This window comes from Condylura cristata, unplaced genomic scaffold, assembly GCF_000260355.1.
Source record: "Condylura cristata isolate star-nosed mole 26May11 unplaced genomic scaffold, ConCri1.0 scaffold00006, whole genome shotgun sequence".
Taxonomy (NCBI): Eukaryota; Metazoa; Chordata; class Mammalia; order Eulipotyphla; family Talpidae; genus Condylura; species Condylura cristata.
In genome coordinates, this window is record NW_004567107.1 from 29,607,057 (window position 1) to 29,627,203 (window position 20,147).

General features: G+C 34.6%; 1 protein-coding gene across 1 annotated transcript in view; it reads right to left on the bottom strand.

The window, feature by feature from the left end:
- Nucleotides 1–384: 384 nt before the first annotated feature.
- The window catches only part of SPATA31D1 (SPATA31 subfamily D, member 1), a 66,228-nt gene continuing 46,465 nt past the window's right edge, over nucleotides 385–20,147 (bottom strand). Inside the window, exons 8-9 of the mRNA XM_012721246.1 lie at nucleotides 1,055–1,123; nucleotides 385–556 (exon numbers count right to left, since the gene is read on the bottom strand). Of these exons, the coding sequence (XP_012576700.1) occupies nucleotides 385–556; nucleotides 1,055–1,123 (241 nt within the window). The remainder of the gene's footprint in view (nucleotides 557–1,054; nucleotides 1,124–20,147) is intronic.

Here is a 20,147-nt window from a genome sequence, read left to right on the forward strand (position 1 = left end):
TTTGGTAACAACAGCGGAGGCTATGGATTGAGCCACACTACTTATGTACGCATGCTTCCTGGCCTCCTGGCTACAGAGGGTCTACTGCAGGTAGACACAGCCAAGAGGAAGAGACCAATCTCTCAGCAACTAGACTTTGTGTTTTTATGTCATTTAAGCTAACTTAAGGTCACATTCACATCATTACCTTTTAAACTACCTGCAATATCATTTCCTTATCATTTACTTCACTCTTCTAAAAGTGAAAGATAATTTTTAGCTAATTGATAAGCCTTACTACCTTTTTTTAAAAGTGTAAATAGATTTGAGGGGGAAAAAACATTGTGAAGGACACAGAGTAGGAAAAGGTTGGAGCAGGAGATGAATTTTCTTAAGAAAAGCCTGTTAGGTTCCAGCCTTCATTACGTCCACGGCTACCATCGTCTTGGCTGCTTGCTGCTCTAGAGCTCTGGCCTCTCTGAACATTCCAGGATCTCTTTCCCTGCCTCCAAGGCCATCTATCTTCTGTAACAGACTTAGGCATTCCACTCTGCACAGATCCACTGGATGTGGTTTCCTCAAGAGCACACCACAATGGAATAGAAAAACACCACAAGAAAACCACACTTGTTGATTTATGAATGTTGACTATCAGGTGCATTTGAAACATTATTTGTATGTACATTTTTACATTTAACATAGGATCTCTACATATAACATTAAATACATGTGCTCAATTTTGAAGTTTAAGTATTTTACTCTGTCACAGGGGCAGACTTAAATGTGCTTTACCTTCAAAAACCTGTCTCTGTCGTGAGTAATGATGTTCTTATAGAAACTGTTTAACACATTAAGCAGCGAATCTGAAAAAAATTAGTGTTCACTGTATATAAAATAAAATAGCTGATTAAATGAAATGTTTTAATATGTTTTAAATCTATTGGGTCTGTTAGAATGATGTATGTTTCAGTGGAACCGTTTAGTCAAATATATTTCACCAAGGAATATTCCAATATTCCCGTCCTGTATTTACTTAAGATTTTCTATGATTATATTTTTAATCACTTGAACTTACATCATCCAAAAACACAGTTTGGCAAGAACCGTCTGATAACCAAGCTGATTTTCATGCACTTGGATTAGCCTAATAAACAGGAAACCACATTTTATCATGAGCAAAAATCTCTGAATATAGGAAGATTGATCTTGATTTCTTGTGTAAGCCTGTGTTTGAATGATTTCCAAATTTCACTATATATATTTTTTCAGTCTTGCTGTTTGACTTTACATATCTTAATGGACACATACGATGTCAGATTTGAAGAGACAGGAGAAAGCCTGGAAATAACTGCTAATGAAAACTTCGAAAGTAGACATGGCAAGGGAGGAAAAAAATGAAGTCCTGTCTAGACCCAGTCAGCGTTGCTTGACCTAGTTATAGTTAAGTGAAATATCAATGGGAAACTCAAGGTAAGCAAAGCAGTCAGAGTTCTGTAGGAGGTGGCTCTGGTGGCTTGAAAAGAATGACATCTGATCCTTCTAAAAGAAAACACATTTCTCATGGCTGTCAGCATCCTCCCAAGGAAGAGAGGGGAATAAGCTACAGCATAAATATTACTATTCCTAGAGGATGTCCTTCAAGAAAGGAAGGCTTTGTCTTGGCTGTGTTTATATAAGTCTTTGGAATATTTGACCAAAAAAAAAAATCACATAAATGTAGTTGTAGCCAATGAAGTAGAAACTAGTTCAGTATGTCCAAACACAAACTCCAGGCAACCACAGAAAAAAGATCATGTTCTCCTGGAGCTTCCATAATAAATAAATAATGAAGATAACATTGCTAAAATTGTACAAAAGCTGCAACAGCGATCAGGCTGTAAATGTGACTTAGTTGGCTGACTAAATCGGAACCTAAGAATGTGTTAGGTACTTTGAGATGGGTTAGAACAGATCTGTTTGTCAAAATAAAAAAGCACTTCTGTGGAATTAAATATTCTAAATTGGGTAAAGTTAATGAAGCTATAGAGTATACTGAGGTCATCAGTGTTTTATTAATGGTCCCTCCCCCCAAAACCCTGAAGGAAAGGATTTATGTTCGGGATAAAGACAATGGCCTTAATTCCTGTCAGTGGGAAAAGAGAAAAAATAGCCTCTTATTTCCCAACCTCCAGTTATGGGAAGATCTTCTGTATGTGGTTCACCTCAGCAAACATCCCCAGGAATTAAAGAGTATTTCCTGGAGCACACATAGCTGGTCTACATTTCAGAAAATCACATATTGAGAATAGTGCAAGTCTATTATACATTAGCAATCCTAAACATCTGTGATGATGTAACTCAAGTGCCTCTAATAAATGGTAAATAATGGGATGAAAGTAATCAAAACAGTCTAAATTCAGCATCATTCTAGGGCCAATCATTATTTAAATTGTTTCTCATTGTATATGTGTGAATTTGCATGTATGTATATATACACATACACACTGATATATGTATTATTTATGTACTGATGTTTAGTGGATCCAAAATTCATCTGAGAAATAAATGATACAGAAACAGTAGCAATGTATTTACTTGAAGTTTTTACCCTTAAGATATTTGCATCAATTTGTACACTCACTCTTGAAGAGGACCATGAAGTCAAAATCTGTGCTTTTAAGAGTAAACCATTTTCCCAAGCTTCATCAAATATAACAATGGCCTGATTAAAAGTCATTTCACTCACTCGTTTACTCCATTTTTACTCACTAGTGGCTTAAATTGTTCACATGGGCTCTCGGGTCTCACTTAGTGCTTATAGGAGAATCCCTCAAGTGTATCTCTACGAGTTCATTAACAGACCTCCCTAATACAGGGGAGAGTCCACAATGATCTTCCATGTTAACCCCTTTCTCCTATGTCTGCTGCAGAAGAAATAAAAAGACAGTTCACTAAATTCAACACAGCAGCAGTTCATAGTGAAGATGCAACTTTTGGTGGAAAGATATTGTTTCCTATTGCCTGCAAAGTTGGCTACAAAATCTTAAAAGCAAAATGTTACTAATTTCCCCCAGAAATTTCATGCTCTGAAAGAGCCATGTGCTTCAAGCATGAGAGAGGCTTTCTGTGCTTCTTCCCCACTTTGTAGTGTCATTTTCAGTAAGATGACTAAGGTAGTGAAGCATGTACCCATTTGTCAAATGGAGTCTCAAAAAAAAGGTGCCATAGACACATCTTCCTCTCTCAAAACACTTAAACAAAAGTCATAGAGTCAGGCCTAGGGATCAATCTGAAAATACAGACCTCATTCTCACAAATACAAACTTTCTCTTACAGCCAAAAATAATTTTAAAAATAAAGGGAAATTTCATGAAAACCGGCCCATCCCAATCGTCTTTTGGCAGGCTGCCCCAGCAGTTCATTAGCCATTCTCTGGACCTATCCAAATCTTTACTCAGATAAATGTAAAGACCCCAGCTACACAAGGAAATTTATGATTAAGCAATTCCCATCTGAGATCATCTGGCCTCAGCTACAGTCCAAATGTGAAGCAGCTGTAAGTTAAAGGGTACGTAGGAAACAATTACATGTAGAGCTGTCCATACTAGAAGGATTCCCTGACTGAGGATATAAATGATACCTCCTGACCAAAAGCCAATGGGAGAGCATTGGTTAGGGACATCACAACACTAGTAGCTCAAAGAAGGAGCCAGAGATCTTGTCTTTATTGACAAAGAAAATTGAGCCTGAAAAAGAAAAGCATGTGGTATGTTCTGCTTCTGTTGGCCATCATAAACCAGAAAACGTAAAAATGGCATAAGAAGGGAAAGAGAATACAAGGGAGCATAAAAGCATATCAGTCATTAGCATTACTGTCTTCACATTATGCTTTAAAACTGGTCTGGACACCAACTAAACACAATCCTGAGAGGTGTAAACATTTTGTGTAATCACAGTCTTATGGAACTAAAATGTACTTTAGAATTTTAGTCCTATTATTTTAACAGAGGGAAGAATGCTTTTTTTTTTTTTCCTTCCCCAGTCTCCTGCAGACCGTGTCTAATAAGCTTAACTGATTTAAGCCAACAGGGCTTTTGTTAAAACATGGAAAGATAGCTTGTTTCTTTCCACTGAATGAAGCAGGGAACATGTTTTTCCCACTTGTTCTTGTAGGTAAATGGTTCCATAGAAAGGGCTAATGCCTCCTGGGCATTGTAGGTAAGAACTCTGGAAGACCTGGCAGAACCCAGAAAAGATATACTTCAAGAAGAATGAGTAAGATTCTCTTTTGTAAGAAAGGGAGGTGGGGAGACTTCTCTCCAAAACCTTGTTTTTGGTTGAAGCACATCATATCAAGGAATCAAGTCAACCAGTTGATTTTCTTTTTAAACAACTTTAAATTTCATTTCTGTCACTTGAAACTAAAAGACTTCTGACAAATACACTGTTGCACCAAAAAAAAAAAAAAAAAGACAGACATTAAGAATCATGACAAATGGACTGTATGCCCAGAAAGCAAACCAACCAGCTAACTAACTGAGATTAATTTTATGATATTATGACATAATTGCAAATTCATTTCAGAAAATTAGTAAACAGGAACACAGGACTGATAAATCATTAATGTGGGTTATATAAGGCTCTGTGCTCTGGCATCTGAGGTAAATTACAAGCCAGAAATCCTGAAGCCGACTGTTTTTCCTAGCTATTATATATTAACAATGAGCCCTGATTCAAGAAGAAAAAAAAAAAGCAGCTGATTATGGACATTTCCTCTCTTGACATGAAATATTTGAAACAACCCACTGGTCCCTATTTTTAGATTAAAAACCAATCACTGGAAAAGGCCCATAACCAGCACAGTAATGAGCCCATGGCCATTTATTTATAGTTAGCTCTAGCTGATTCATGAGCTGCAACTCAATGTCTGGTAAGTGCTATGTGACTCCTGGACTTTATCAACTTATTTATGTGTGGCTGAGACTTCTCCCATAGAGCATGTATATATGCAAACTCACTGCCTTATGTGTGAATGTAGAGGAAGAAGAAATATATATTCAGTAGTGTATGACCTGACTACATTTTATGAATCTGTCCAATCACATTTGGTGTTTCCATAACTTAGTTAGACCATCCACACAGAATTTACTGCAGGCTGCATGCAAAACTAGCAGTGCAGGCAAGATGGTAATGAGAGTCTTAAGAGAGACACATGCATTTTCATATATATTAATAGTTTATATGGAGAAAAAAACTGAAGGATAAAAGAGGCATCAAATATTGCCAGAATGACAGATGAAATGTTAAAGTGATGAAATACTGAAATTATAGTCCTTTGAAGTAAGTTGTGTAAAAGCAGCACATGGCAAGAAATGTGTGGCAACAGTTGTGATGGAATTTGTCTTGACTAATGCCCCCATGTGAAAAGATAAATCTTGCTAGGTTCATTAAATGAAGGCCAAATAATCATTGTCATTTGCGTTCAAGAAGCAAGTAACCCAATACTAACCTTAAATTTGTATCTGATAAAAGCCTTTCCTATAATATCTTAAGAAAATGGACGTTTTCTTCTATTAATTTTTTCCAAAAATCTTTTCACTTTTACTAACAAAGACTATTCTGAATGTTGCTCATTTCATTCTTGAAAAGTTAAGTTTACAAATGTATGTTTGTGGTCAATTAGTTCTCATAAAATGTTTATTACTATGATAAACAAAAAAAATCATTTTTAAAAAACATGGAGGGAGAGAAACAATGGTCTTGGAATTGTGTCAACAGATTTGAAGTATATCTAGCAGTTAAAAAAATAAAGAAAGAAAAGCTGATATTTAATGAAGACAACTGAAAACCATGTAAAAGAATGTACATGAAAGCAACTAGGACTCCATCATAAGTAGAATTAATACCCAAGAAATAAAGGGTAATGCATTTTAAGGCCAGGTCTCCTAAAATTTAAACTGTGAAATCTAAATAAGTGGGATAGTTTGTTTTACTATAAAAGAAAAGAAAAGTTTAAAGCACAATCTCTTTTTAAAGTGTCTCATCATGGTCAATAAAATTTATATAGTATTGTATATGAATATGAAGGACTATAATAAAAAATTCTATTCTCATCAATTATTATGTTTGAGCCTCTCTTTTCATGTCATTTTATGGAAATCTGAATTTGGAGAAGTCAAGTTTTTGGTCCAGAATTATACTCCCATGATGTGGGAGCTAAAGTTAAAATTGGTCTTTCCCATAGAATAGTATTCAACAGTAGAGTAGACAGAAGATGAAATGTCTGTTACCTGTTGTACAGTATTTCAGTGGTTTCTCAATTTAGCCCATGCATTTAACTTACAGCACCATATAAAATAGGAATTTTCCTATTGCTAGATTACAAAACTGAGGTTCTAAGTATTATATAAGTTCACAAAGTCCAAAAATATTGGGGAGAGATCAAAGTCTACTCATGTCTAATATCAAAGCCTCTCATCAGGCAAAGTCACATTTCTGGGGCATATACAACTTTTATTATGCAATGATAGAAAAGAATAAAATTAAGGAGAATAAGACACTTTCTTTGAAAATTTCTCCATCAGTAGGTACTTATCAAGAGTCAATTAAGTGCTTAGTCCTATAGTCAGAATTGTCATAGAAATGGATGATAAAGAAAACAGTCATCTTTTTCCAAAGAGATTTCAAAATAGGGCAACTTTAAAATGCTAAAAAGAAAAAAAATACATATAACTATAATAATAACTCGTATTTAATGTAAAGTGAGGACAAGGTATTACGAAAATAAAGTTTTCACTACTGCACTTCAATGGAATTGAGTAAGAAAACAAAAAATAAAAAGATTACATGAGTTATTAGATGTTCTATACCAGAAATGTTTTAATATAGGAAAGATAATGTTGATCTATGGTGTGGCTTAATATAGGCTAACATTTAACTCAAATTCTGAGGCAAGTACTAGTTGAAATCTGGATTAGTTACCTATGTCATTCCTTGTATTTCCCTTTCTCATTATAACTGAAACAGAGTTCAGGCACCCAACCACTGTGATAGCTGAAAAGAAATTATATACTAGTGGCACTTATTGGAGCAAATACGTAAGCCATATGATTACTAAGAATTACCTCCATTTCTCAGCCCATTTCTTTATTTTTTCCTTAAACACCTATTACTAAGTGTCTACTGCATGCTGGACATCAGACTAGTTACTATTGGGCATAACGGTGAAGAAAATGCCCATAGCCAAGACCACCCAGAGAAATATTCAGATTTCAAGAGAGTGAATCTGTTTTATTAACGAAGAATAACTCAGAATTTGGGATCATAAGACCTGAACTTAGTATCTGATTTAGTATTTTCATGTTCCTGGACAATTATATATGAATCTGAGGCTCAATGTTCTCATCTGCAAATTAAGAATAAAATAGGGCCCTCCCTGGTGGCACAGCGGGTTAAAGCACAGCACTGAGAAGCGAAAGCCACTTCTGCACGAGTTCGATTCCCGCCTGCCACGGAGGTGACCCGCCCGCTGCTCCCCTCAGCAGTGTACTTCATAGATCTGCCTGTTCTGCTCCCCACTCTGTCTCTGGTGAAGCCTCTTGCCGCCCCTGAGCCTCTGGCCTATACCCCAGTTTGTATGCACAAATAAATAAATCTTAAAAAAAAAGAATAAAATAATACCTAGTCACATGTTTTGAACAAGAGTAGTGGAAGCAATTATAGACATTAAAAGTCTAAACAAGTATAATGAATTATTATTTTCATGTTATGATTTCAGCCTTATAATTATGGTTTCTTTCTCACTTAGAAAGTCATTTTATGTGCCAGTTCTGTTCTGAAATATATGTTCCTTCCTTCCTGAGTCAGAACTCAGTTTATTCTAAATATGAGTAGCAGTTGTCTTTTGGGTATTCATAATTTTTCCATTGCAACTATCTACCTTACTCCATGACAATTAAGCTGCCATTTATTTATTCTTGCTTCTGTACATGTGAAAATTTCTTTGTGTATTGTTTTTCTTTGTATTTTCAAAAATTCAAGTTTTCTGCCAAGTTTCTAAATCAAATTAGTAGTCATAAAAGTCTCACTCCAGTGTGTTTCAGGATTATTATTTGAGTAAGATAATCAGTTCCCACAGTGCCCAAATACTATCTTGGGTACTTGGCATAAACAGTATTGCTTATACTACTCTGGAGCCAATGAAGAAACTGGTGACAGTAAGCTAGCAATATGCCCCATGGGCACTCAGAAGAGAATGTCTCCATTGCATCTAACAGACAAGGATGGCCAGGAAACCTCAAGCCACCATCCAGTGAAAACCAACCAAAGCACTACTCCCTAAAAGCTTCCCAGCTTTCTGTCTAGAACCCACTGGCCTGCCCCATTGTCATTCTCCCTTTTGGCCTGCAAACAATGTCTTTGGATCCTGCAACCCACTCTGAAACCCTTTTATCTCTACTCAGCATCTTCAAAAATTGTGTTTCCATTTCCTCCTTGCTGGAATTAAAGCTGGTAGAGCTTAGAAAACATTTTGAAGCGGTTTCATGTCCAATGTCAAGCCTTTCTCCTGGATTCCATTTTTACCCTAATTTTGTCCCATATTCTTCCTGACTTTTCTCTGTTGCTGCTTTTCCTTGGCTCATGGCCTTTTCTCTCAACAAGCCAAGCCACATGACTGTAGTGTTTCCAACCTTTTGCCAGAAACCAGCACTGACAGTTGCAGAGTAGGAGGAGGTGTGACTCACTCTTTTGAAACTTGGTTGTCACACATGTCAAAGCCGCAACACATTTTCATGCAACGTTTCATGCAAGAGACAAGTATAATCTCTAGGACTCAAGCTATCATGTTATTGTTTCCTGAAAAGTGATGCCATTAAATCCACCACACTTGATAATTTTAATTTGGTTAAGTAATTCACTCCAGGGTGATGTAATTTTACCTTGGTGCCTGAAGGCTAAAGTGTAACACATAGAATAACTATCTCGGTGTGATTCTTACAGTGTCACAGATTGGGCACTCTTAAAACCTGAGTTAAAATCTCATATTTTTATATGACATGGTGGGAGCTTGAGTGAGCCCGTTAATTTTTCTAGCCTCAGTAGTAGAAAGGAGTGGGAGATTTCACTAGTTGATTACTAGGACACGTCCACCGTTATTATTCTTTTCTAAATTTTTACCAAAAATAGCTAGAGAGAAATTTATTTCCATTTTAGGCCTAATTTTCCCGTTTTCCCAATAAAGTGAAGGATAGCCATTTTCCTTTCTCAGATCATTAAATTATATAATATTGAGTAATTCTCCATGTACTCTCCAGTCACTCAATCAATAAGTTATATAAAATTGCTAGTATTAGGAGCAGGATGTATCAGAAGAAACAAAATTAACATGACTCTGTCTTCTAATATGTACAGTCTAGTGGGGAAAATGTTCCAGAGGTATATAACTAAATAAAACAGGTTCTCTCTCTGTAATCAGTAGGTCTTCAGAGTCCTGCAGAAAGTCTGGTACAGTGTATGTAACAAAAACTATTCTTGATGGGAAAATGATTGAAAGAGTTAATACAAGAAAAGTACCTCACAGAATCTCCAGAGATTATTCCAGAGAACAATATTTGAAAGGCAAAACCAAATGATCTACTTCTTTATTGCCATTAACATACTAGTAAGAAATGGTATTAGGTACACAAATACTTACTTGAGAGAAAATATTTAACATAATCATAGTAAGATGAGCTTTTGGACAAGAAAATAAAAAAAAAATAGGAAGTGATATCCAACTGAATAGGAACAACTTGAATAGAAGGAGAATAGGGACCTAAATACAAGGAAATGTGTATGTGATTTAGCAAGAGTGCCAGAGGAGGGAGTAAATGCACCCCAGGGGTGCATAACATCCACTTACAGGGGTTTTATTCCTCACAAAATTTAAGTTCTCAGTGGCTTGATACTCCAGCAAGCAAGTATAGGCCTCACTGATTTGTATAAATATAATCCATAATCTATAGCCCAAGAGGCTTTAGTCAGTCACTAAGGTATAAAATAGGTACCTGGTTAAAAAGAGAGAAGAAAAGAAAAGAAAAATGCTAGACAATGTTTATATAAATACATTTACTGGTTAAACTGAAAATAGCATTTTTTAATTTGATTCCAAAGTCAAAAGTTGTTTTAGGACATGTTGAGAACACATTTCCTATAACATTTGTAGCACACAATGAGACATTTTTTTGGCATATTCTTGCAGTTTGCTATCCAAAAAAATAAAGAGTTAAATTCATTTTTTATATTTCTTGGTATAAGGCACAGAGTCAGTGTTAATCAAATATACTTTGTATGTAAAGTTCACCATTATAATTTTTATAGCAACTTGCCATTTGCTCATTTGAAAAGAGACATAGATCATCTGAGGTATTAGGTTTACTGACTAAATAATATAATTATTGTAACTATGAAAGAAAGCTGATTTCCTTTAAGAAAGAGTTTGTTTCCAGTCATATGATCTTGTGACTATTTTAAGAATTTTCTGTTTAGGGCTCTTTACTTAAATCATTATTACACATGTTAATCTCATTGTGTTCAGGGTGCAAAAGTATTCATAGAAAGTGAGTAACACAACTAGACCTCAAAGCATTTATGTTCTACAGATTTTACTGGCTTCTAATAGCCATTTGAGTTCTCAGTACAGCTGAAAATTTAAAAAATCAAGAAATTGGATCATAAAAATGTATTTAATGAAAAAGCAGTCATTTCCAATGCAGCAGCTCTCCGAAGATGGCTGGAAAATCATGAAATTTGCTTGCTGTGAGGTAATTTGATCGTAACCTGATACTTTCAACAGAAAAGAAAAGCATTTGATGTTCTTCAGAATAGAGTTCCAACTGAAATAGCTGCTACCATAACTGATAACGTCGTTACCACCATAGCTTTTCTAGTAACAAATACTTATCAAGCACAGTTTATGTGAACATTATGGATTGGTGAAAACAGAATGGAGTTTAGAACTGAGGAGATAAAAATAAAAGACTTACTATGGACCAGAAACTGTTTTAATATACACCACATATGTATATTATATATTAACATACAACACATATAATCCTCTCAACAAACTGGGAAGTACAGAAATTGATGTAAAAGTTACATATTTTGCCCACATTTAATAAATAAGAAAACTGAAGTTCAAAGAAGTCAAGTAACTTTCCCAGAATCAAAGGTGATGCTAGAAAAGAAGTGGAATCTGGACCCAGCTTTGTCTCACAAAAACAAAACAAAACAAAACAAAACTGTGGCCTTAACCATTAGGGTATAGTAATACTAAAATTTGATAAAGGAAACTTTTGCCACCTCTAAATCCTTTGTCACCTAAAAAAAAAAAAAAATCAGAATGCTTTTTTAATGGAAGAACTAAGTCTTGAATGATACAAATGAATTCAACAATGAGACTTGGGGTAGAGAGATTTCCAGACAAAAAAAGCAGCATTTATAAGAGTCCAGAGCCATGAAACAACACAGCATGACTGAGATTATAAACAATGTAGAATGGGTGGACTGTAATGAAAAACTAGGAAATGGAATCTAAAAAGAACAATTCTGTTTATAATACCATCAGAAATTAAGATACTTAGGGATAAACTTAAGAAAATAAGTTCAATACTCATATTCTTAAATTACAAAATATTGTTTCAAAGGAGATCTGATTAATTAAGAAGGAAATCCTATGTTCATGAATAGGTACCCTAATAGTGTTAATAGCAATCATACTCCCAAACTGATGTAAGATCAAAGCAGTAAGAATAATAACCTCAGCTGACTTCCTTATAGAAAATGACAAGCCTATTAAGAAGTTGGTTAAAAAATTTACATGGATCCAAAACAAGATGGAGTCAAAAGCAGTTCCTTGAGATTCATTCCCTGAAGTTAACCCAGACTGGGACTACAACCACAGGCTCCCATGATTAGTGACAAAACTGTAACATCTTTTGGACATCAGAGACCAGCATGAACTGTACCAAAAGAGACAGTGAAAAAAGTCATACTTCATTAAAGAAGAGATGGGTATAGAGAAATGCCTGGAGGGCCTGGTTCAGGATGGAGGCTGCCATACAAACCATAGCACTGCTATTTGGCTTGTAGTGCTGGGGGCAGGAGAGCTCAAGAGTGTGGAGCATACTCCTTGACCCAGAGGAGATATGTGCAAAGGATCTAAGGGTCTCCCGTGATTCATGTCCTCAGTGAAAACATGAAGAATAGTGTGTAATCAGTTGCACTCACACCCACACAATTGCTACTGACCTTGTGACATTCAGTGACATTCAGTCCTACAGAGATGCAGGACTGAACCTGGGAAAGCAAGGATTTCAGCAGTGTAACATGCATGAGTTAAACTCTTACCTCCAACCCAAACAGACACTGAATAACTTCAGATCCTTCTCCCAAATTCTGACTCAGCAACTACAAGATCCAATCTCCCATCCTACAAAAGCCCAAAAACATCTAAAATTATATAAACCTGGGAAAAACTTGAATGAGGAATTAGACTACATGGGCTTAATAGATATTTGGGGGTGAGAGGCACTACAAAAAAGCTGAACATATATTCTTCACAAGTACACATAGAATACTTTCCAGATTAGACCACATGTTGTTTCACAAAACAACTATCAACAAATTCATAAAGATTAAATTTATATAAGGTAATTTCTCTGATCCATATGGTATCAAACTAGAAATCAACCGCCTAAAGAAAGCAGGAAAACCATTGACTATATGGAGTATGAACAACATATTATTGCACAAATATTGAGGTAATGCATAAATCAAAAAAGGAATTTAAAAATACTTTGAGATGAACAAAAATGAAAACATGAGCATCAGAGCTTTGGGACTCTGCAACAATACTACTAAGAGGGAAGTTTGGGGCAATACACACCCAGATCAAGAAAGAAGCTAAAATAAGTGATCTGACCTTATACCTTAAGGAACTACAAAAGGAAGAACAAATGGAGCTAAAGCGAGTAGGTGGAATGAAATAATAAAAATTAGAGCAGAAATAAAAGATGACGATAATAAAGACTGGAAAGAGCAATTAAATTAAAGCTGGTTCCTTGAAGAAGTAAACAAATTTTTAGCTAGAAAAAATTCTAATAAATAGGATCAGAAATGAAAGAGGAGATATGTAACAATAGGCATCTAAGAAATACAGAGGATTATAAAAGACTATTATGTATAGCTATATGCCAAAAATTGAAAAACCTAGAAAAAATGGATAAATTCTTAGAGATTCACAACCTTCTGAGACTAAGTCAGGAAGAAATAAAAATCTGAACACATCAATTACAAACAAGGAAATTGAAAGAATTATTCAATATGTCCCAATAAACAAAGATCAGTTTCGTTAGTGAGCACTACCAAACCTTCAAGACAAACCAATACCTACCCTTCACAAGCTCTTCCAACAAAAAAAGAATGAAAGGAATGCTCCCAAACACATTTTATGAGGCCGAATTACACTGATCCAAAAGCAGATGAAGACATCACACATGAAAAAAAGAAATTACAGAACAAAACCCTCGACCACCATAGAAGCAAAACACCTAAACAAAATCTTAGCTAAATGAATTTGGTAATACACTAAAATTATATTATATTACATATTATAATTTTATATACTATATTATACTATATAACATGTTATATTATATATTATTATTATATTATAACATAGTGGGACATATTTCAAGGATGGAGAGATGCTTCAAAATCAGAAAATTGATGATTATAATTCACCACATTAACAAAAGGCAAGTAAAAACTCATATGGTCACATAAATAGATGCAGAGAAAGCATTTGATAAGATTTAACACTCTCATGATAAAATCCCTCAAGAAGATGATGATAAAAGAAACATACCAATTAGGCAAGTGAAAGAAATAGAAGCAAAAGAAAGGAAGAAGTAATATCACTATTTGCAAATGACATGATAATATACATAAAAACATAAGACCTGAAACCATAAAACTTCTACAAGAAACATAGAAGGTAAGATCCTAGACATCATTCAATGGTAATGATTTTTTGGAGTTGACACCAATTGCAAATGTAACAAAAGCAAAAACATCACACTGAGAAACTTCCAAGCAACCAAGGAAACTATAAATAAAATTAAAAGGCAACCTACTAAGTGGGAGACAATAGTTCAAATCATATGTACATGATAAGCATTTAGTAACTAAAACATCTAAAGAACTCATACAACTAAATAGGAAAAAGTGAATAATCTAATATTTAAAATGAGCAAAGGCCATAAACAAGACATTTAACTTCCCAAAGATGGCATATTAATGCATAACAGGTATATGAATATGTGCTCAACATCACTAGTCACCAGAGAAATGCAAATCAAAACCACAATGAAATATCATCTGCCTATTACAATAACTGTTATCAAAAAGATAAGAAATACAAAAGATGACACGAATGTAGTGAAAGGGGATTCCTTCTATCTGAAAGAAATAAAACCACTAACTCAAAAAGATTAATACACCACATTTTCATTTCAGTATTACTTATAACAGGCAAGACGTGAAAATAGCCCTAGTGTCCATTTATAGATAAAATGATAAGGAAATGTGGCATTTATACAAAATAGAATATTTTTCAGCCATAAACAAGGGAAGGAACCCTGCCATTTCCAACAACATGGATGAACCTTAAGCAATTATAGTAAGTGAAATGTCATACAGATAAAGACAATTATTAAATGATTTCACTTACATGTGAATATGAAAAAAAAGAAATCACAAAAAAAACTGAACAGATTGGTATTTCACCACAGACTGACAGATGAAATGGGTAAAGAAGATCAAAAGGTATAATCTTTTATAAGTCCTTAAAGCATTGTATTGACTAGAGTATCATATTGTATATTTAAAAATGACAAGCAAGTAAATCTTAAAGGTTTTTTTCACAAAAAAAGGGAAAGTCTGTAACTACAGTCATGTTCCTCTCAATGATATTTCAGTCAAGGACAGACTATATACATTATGGTGTGTATACACACACATATGCATGCATGTACATGTGTATATGTGTTTATTCATATACACACTATGTGTAGCATGCATGTGCAATAGGCTAAATCATCAATGTTACTGTAATTTCACAATATGACTTTCCCACAATGATGAAATTAGCTAATAATGAGTTTTTCGGAATATATCCTCATCATTAAGGGTTACATGATAGAATGTGTGATGATGAATAAATATTTTTATTGTTTTGCAATATGTATATGAGCAACATGTATATAACTATATTGTATACATGAAATCATATAATATCAATTGTATCTCAATTTTAAAACAATTTTATAGTGTAAAAAATTATAAATAAGTAATTGTTTTTGTTAAAGGCATGTCCAAATAGTGCTCTGTATAAAGGGGTAAGGTATGATTCTTGTTCTGGGTTTCTTTAACCACTCATGTCTATTTGGCAGATCGCAGATCAATAGAAATGCCCCATATGTAAATATGGGGAAGCTGAAGCACATAATTAAATGTCAAAAAAAAATCATACAGAATAATATTTAACAACTTATCAGAAGATTAATTATCTTATATGGAACATTTAAACTACTCATTAGTTTGCAACAAAAGTGTTTTTACACAAGTATTATTTATACAGACTAGAACAAGAAAATATTATATTGTTCCTTCTGTAATATAATTTACTAAACAATGAAATGTCCTAATGTTTTAAGCCAAACACATTTCTTTGCCTCCCAAATGTTTTCAGAAATAACTTTTTCCTTGTTAATTTCCAAATCTTGGCTGCATTTCCTGCTAATTTCAAACATATGTCATATACGAAATATGTTATTTTTCCAAGCCTAATTTTGGCAGGAGGGGATTTTGGAACAGGCATGAAAAGATTGGGGACAAACAAACAGGACAGCTTTAAGCTGCCTCAACTCCACAACAAGTTTAACTTTTTCATACATCTCCAGGCCCACAAAGACAAAGGCAATAATGAGGGATGAACAGGCTATAATAAAAATTTCAACGTGAAGTAAAACATATGAAGTTTCATATCTTACCAAATAGCTTGCTTTACAGAAAGAACCCTCACAAAGAGTAATAAATACAATAGGACACAGAACGTGAATGAATTTAAGGCCTTGATAACTATGTCATATAATACTAATATCACTATAGTGTCCAGAGACTTACATATAAAATAAATAAACAGATAAAGCAAGCTAAAAAGTTTCTTTAACCTTCAAAAGATTCACTATACCAACAGAATTTGGAAAAAAACAGATATTTCCAATTAAATAAAATTCACTTTTTTCAAGTACTCTAAAACTGATTTTGTGAAGAACTACTAACTGAGGATCAAGATATATCCTAACACACCTTTTTTTTTTTCTTTTAAAGATTCACATTTATCATATAGATAATCAGGAAGAGCAGAAATAAAATGACAAAGAAAACTGATCTGGAGGCATGAATGAGGTCAAATTCTAATTTCACCATTCTCTAAAATCATGGCTTGATGGTAATAATCATATTATTCATCCCTCTCTATACCTACAACTTTTCAGATGTTTGTTGGCAATACATCAACAGATAGTCTATTTTTGTCATCCCTGAGACTTGTTTAACCAATAAAATGTGTAGTAAAGGCTCTCCCTGGTGGCGCAGCGGGTTAAAGCACTGCACTGAGAAGCTAAAGCCAGTTCCGCATGAGTTCGATTCCCGCCTGCCCCGGAGGAGACCACATGGCGTGGCAGACCTCTCCTGACCCGCTCGCTGCTCCCCTCAGCAGTGTACTTCGTCGATCTGCCTGTTCTGCTCCCCACTCTGTCTCTGGTGAAGCCTCTCACCGCCCCTGAGCCTCTGGCCTGTACCCCAGTTCTGTATGTACAAATAAATAAATCTTTAAAAAAAAAAAAATGTGTAGTAAATTACATTTGCCAACTCCAAACACAGGTCTTAAGAGATATGATATGATATACTTTCCATATCCCTTCATCATGGAACATGAGCAGACAGGTCTGCTGAGGCTGAGACACATGGAACAGAGGAAAGACACTCCCATGAACCAGGTGAGGCCCACATCTCACCAGAGACCAGAGTCAGAATTAGGACATCACATAGCCAGTTCACATTGGGTCACAAACATATGTGAGAGCCTCACCAAGTCCAGTCCAAATCAGAAGAAACCACCCAGCAGAGTTACAAATCTATCTATTCTAAGCTTCTTCAAATTTTCATTGTTTAATGTACAACAGCTAGCTGATACCTCTACCTTATTCACGTAACCTTTTTGCTTAACTGACAAAATAGTGCAGGCAATTAATAGCAAGTATCTTTAAGAAATCTATGCAAGTTACTACTAATAAGAAAATCCAGTCTTCAGTAAAGTATTAATTAAAAATCTACTGATTATTTCTAAAGATCTGTCTATTTCATCTACTGGAATTAAATATTAAATTTATGCCCCCCCCAAAAAAATCTGGCTAAGCTACAGATCAGCAGATGGTACTTATACAAGTACCAAGAGAAGTGCAATTCACAGATTTGAAAAGTTTTTAAAGGAATAAAATTACTTTTTTATGTTATTGATTTTTAAATGAAGAGATTATTTTAGCAACATAATTGGTCAATTCAATTTTTAAAAATTTGCTTTCACGTAAACTTACCGTTAAGTCCCCCATAAGTCTTAGCATAGACTAGGAGATTTTAGTTTTAAATGGCATCTAGCTAGCTGCCTCACCCTTCCCCTAAAATATATCTAAGGACCCAGAAAAAGAGAATAAAAACAACACTAAAAACTCAGTAACTCTTCTCTAAATTTGGAGGGAATTTCCTTTATCTATTAAACCAATCGAGCTAAAAGGAGTAAAGCAGGCAATGGTTTATCCATCTGAAATGAAAATCAATTTGAAAACAGGATGCACCATCTGAAAGGCAGAGAAATTTTTCTCACCCACTCTTTGGAAGCCCATACATCCAAAAAGAAAAAAAACATGAGTTATTACTCAATTGATTGGAAGAAGATATGAGATAGTCTACCTCCTCACATCTCCCCAACATCTTTTTACATTATGCCCATCCCAAAAATAAGATGACGGTTTCATTACATCATGTGATATGGAGGAAGAGACTAGAAGACCATTTTTTTTTAAAATTGCTTTTTGAATAATATATAGTTCATTAATTTAGTTTCACATGGAGTAAGAATGGAGGCTAAGAGATGCCATAATTATGGCTTAGCTAGAAGAAACAATTTGGTAAATATCTATTAATTAGATATTAATATTTATGCTGTCAAATATTACATCTGCCCATTTGGGAACAGAGTGGGGGAAAGTTAAGGAGTGACAATTAATGGGTAAGGGGTTTCAATTTAAAATAACAAAGTTTTCTAAAACTGATCTTTGAGTACAATGAAAGCAATAGAACTTTATATTTTGAATGAGTAAATTTACAGCATGTGAATTACATCTCAATAAAGCTGTTAAAAATATAAACAGCAGTGAAGCAGCAAGACGGCAGTAGAGTGAAGATGCCAATATTACTTCCTCTATATATCCACAGCTAGACAGTGCCACAACAAAATCATTAACTCCTGAAGAAAAGTGGAATGATTACAGTACATACGAGAAGCAATGTCTGGAAGAAGGAGGCCCAGCAAGTTGCACTGTAGACCCTGTCATGAACTACAAATGCAATAGGCCCAAGCAGACCATAACCAGTAGTAGAGTAGGTCCCAGCAAGGGGCTCACTGTGGCAGATTCCAGCAAAAAGCAGATGAGGTCTTGGCAAACAGCACAGACATTGCATTTAAAAAAATAAAGCAGATATGCCCTTATTTTTTCAATAGGGAAAAAAAGCAATACTATGGCCTAGTCACCACTAGCTACAATCCAGAATGACATGCTAAAAAGACATAATCTCCTGACTAGAAGTGGGACTTGGATCTCAGAGACCAGTGCAAACTTCAATATGGTTGACACTGAGGAGATTCACATTTCACTGAATAAGAGATGGGTGGAGTGAAGCCTGGGTATTGTAGTATGAAGAAAAGCACATTGCTGGCAGGGCTATGGCATCAGTCAGGAGCCAAAGGGAACAAAGAAAAGAGTTTGATTGGAGGCTCACACACTTGATAAAAGGGAAAACTGATGAGAAACTGGGGCAATCCACATAGGTTCTTATCTTAAAGATAAGAGCAGAGTAGGTACTCTGATCTATATTCTGCCTTTCACACCCCTGGGAATAGTAATTGACTTGTAAGGTACACTGAGAACACACAGGTTGCCAGTTCTCTCAAGCTCAGACAGTGTAACTATCATGAGCCAACCCCACTCCAAATCACCCACACCAACACCTGTTTCACTCAAGAACCCTCCACATCCTGCTGACTCAGATATGAATACATGCAAAAACCAAATGCATTTCAAAATGCAAATAAAGCATAATCTGCAAGAAACTAAAATAGTCCAACACCTTATATTACTTATACATTTAAAAAATAATGAAATAAAAGGCTTTAAATGGAAAAAAAAAATGTAACTCACAGCAACATGAAACCTCAAAGAGAGTTAAGACATTGACAAGGTAAGAAAAACTCTCCAGAATTCAAGCATAGAAGTGTGAAAGATTATAACTTATTTTAAGATAACTAAGAACTGCTAAGGTAAAGAAACTCAAACATAAAGAAAACTCAGTATGATAAGTTAAAATAATAGAGAAAACTAAGTCTTATCAAAGGAAACTCATAAAAGATACAGAGCAAAATTCAGAAAGTGCTCAGAAATAAAATAAATGAAAAGAAAGTAGAATTTAGATCTTTTAATAAGGAAAAGGGAGCAATTTAGGAAGTAAAGAACTCAATAAAATATTAAGTGCTCTAGAGAAAGCTATAGGAGAATAGACCCAAAGTACGATCAAATCAGTCACCTAGAAGATAGTAATACATTAAGGAAACAAGTGGATAAAAAGGTGAAGAGCTTTTTTTTTTTTTTTTTTTGAAGTCTATTAGAAAAATTTTATGGTCAAAACTAGTTAATGATAATTTTTTTTTATTACAAAGTTTATTTTTATGTCATTTTGCACATTTTTTTTTTCCATCTCGATTGTAATCCCCGTGGGTTTCCCATCACCAAATCACCCCTGTGCCACCACCA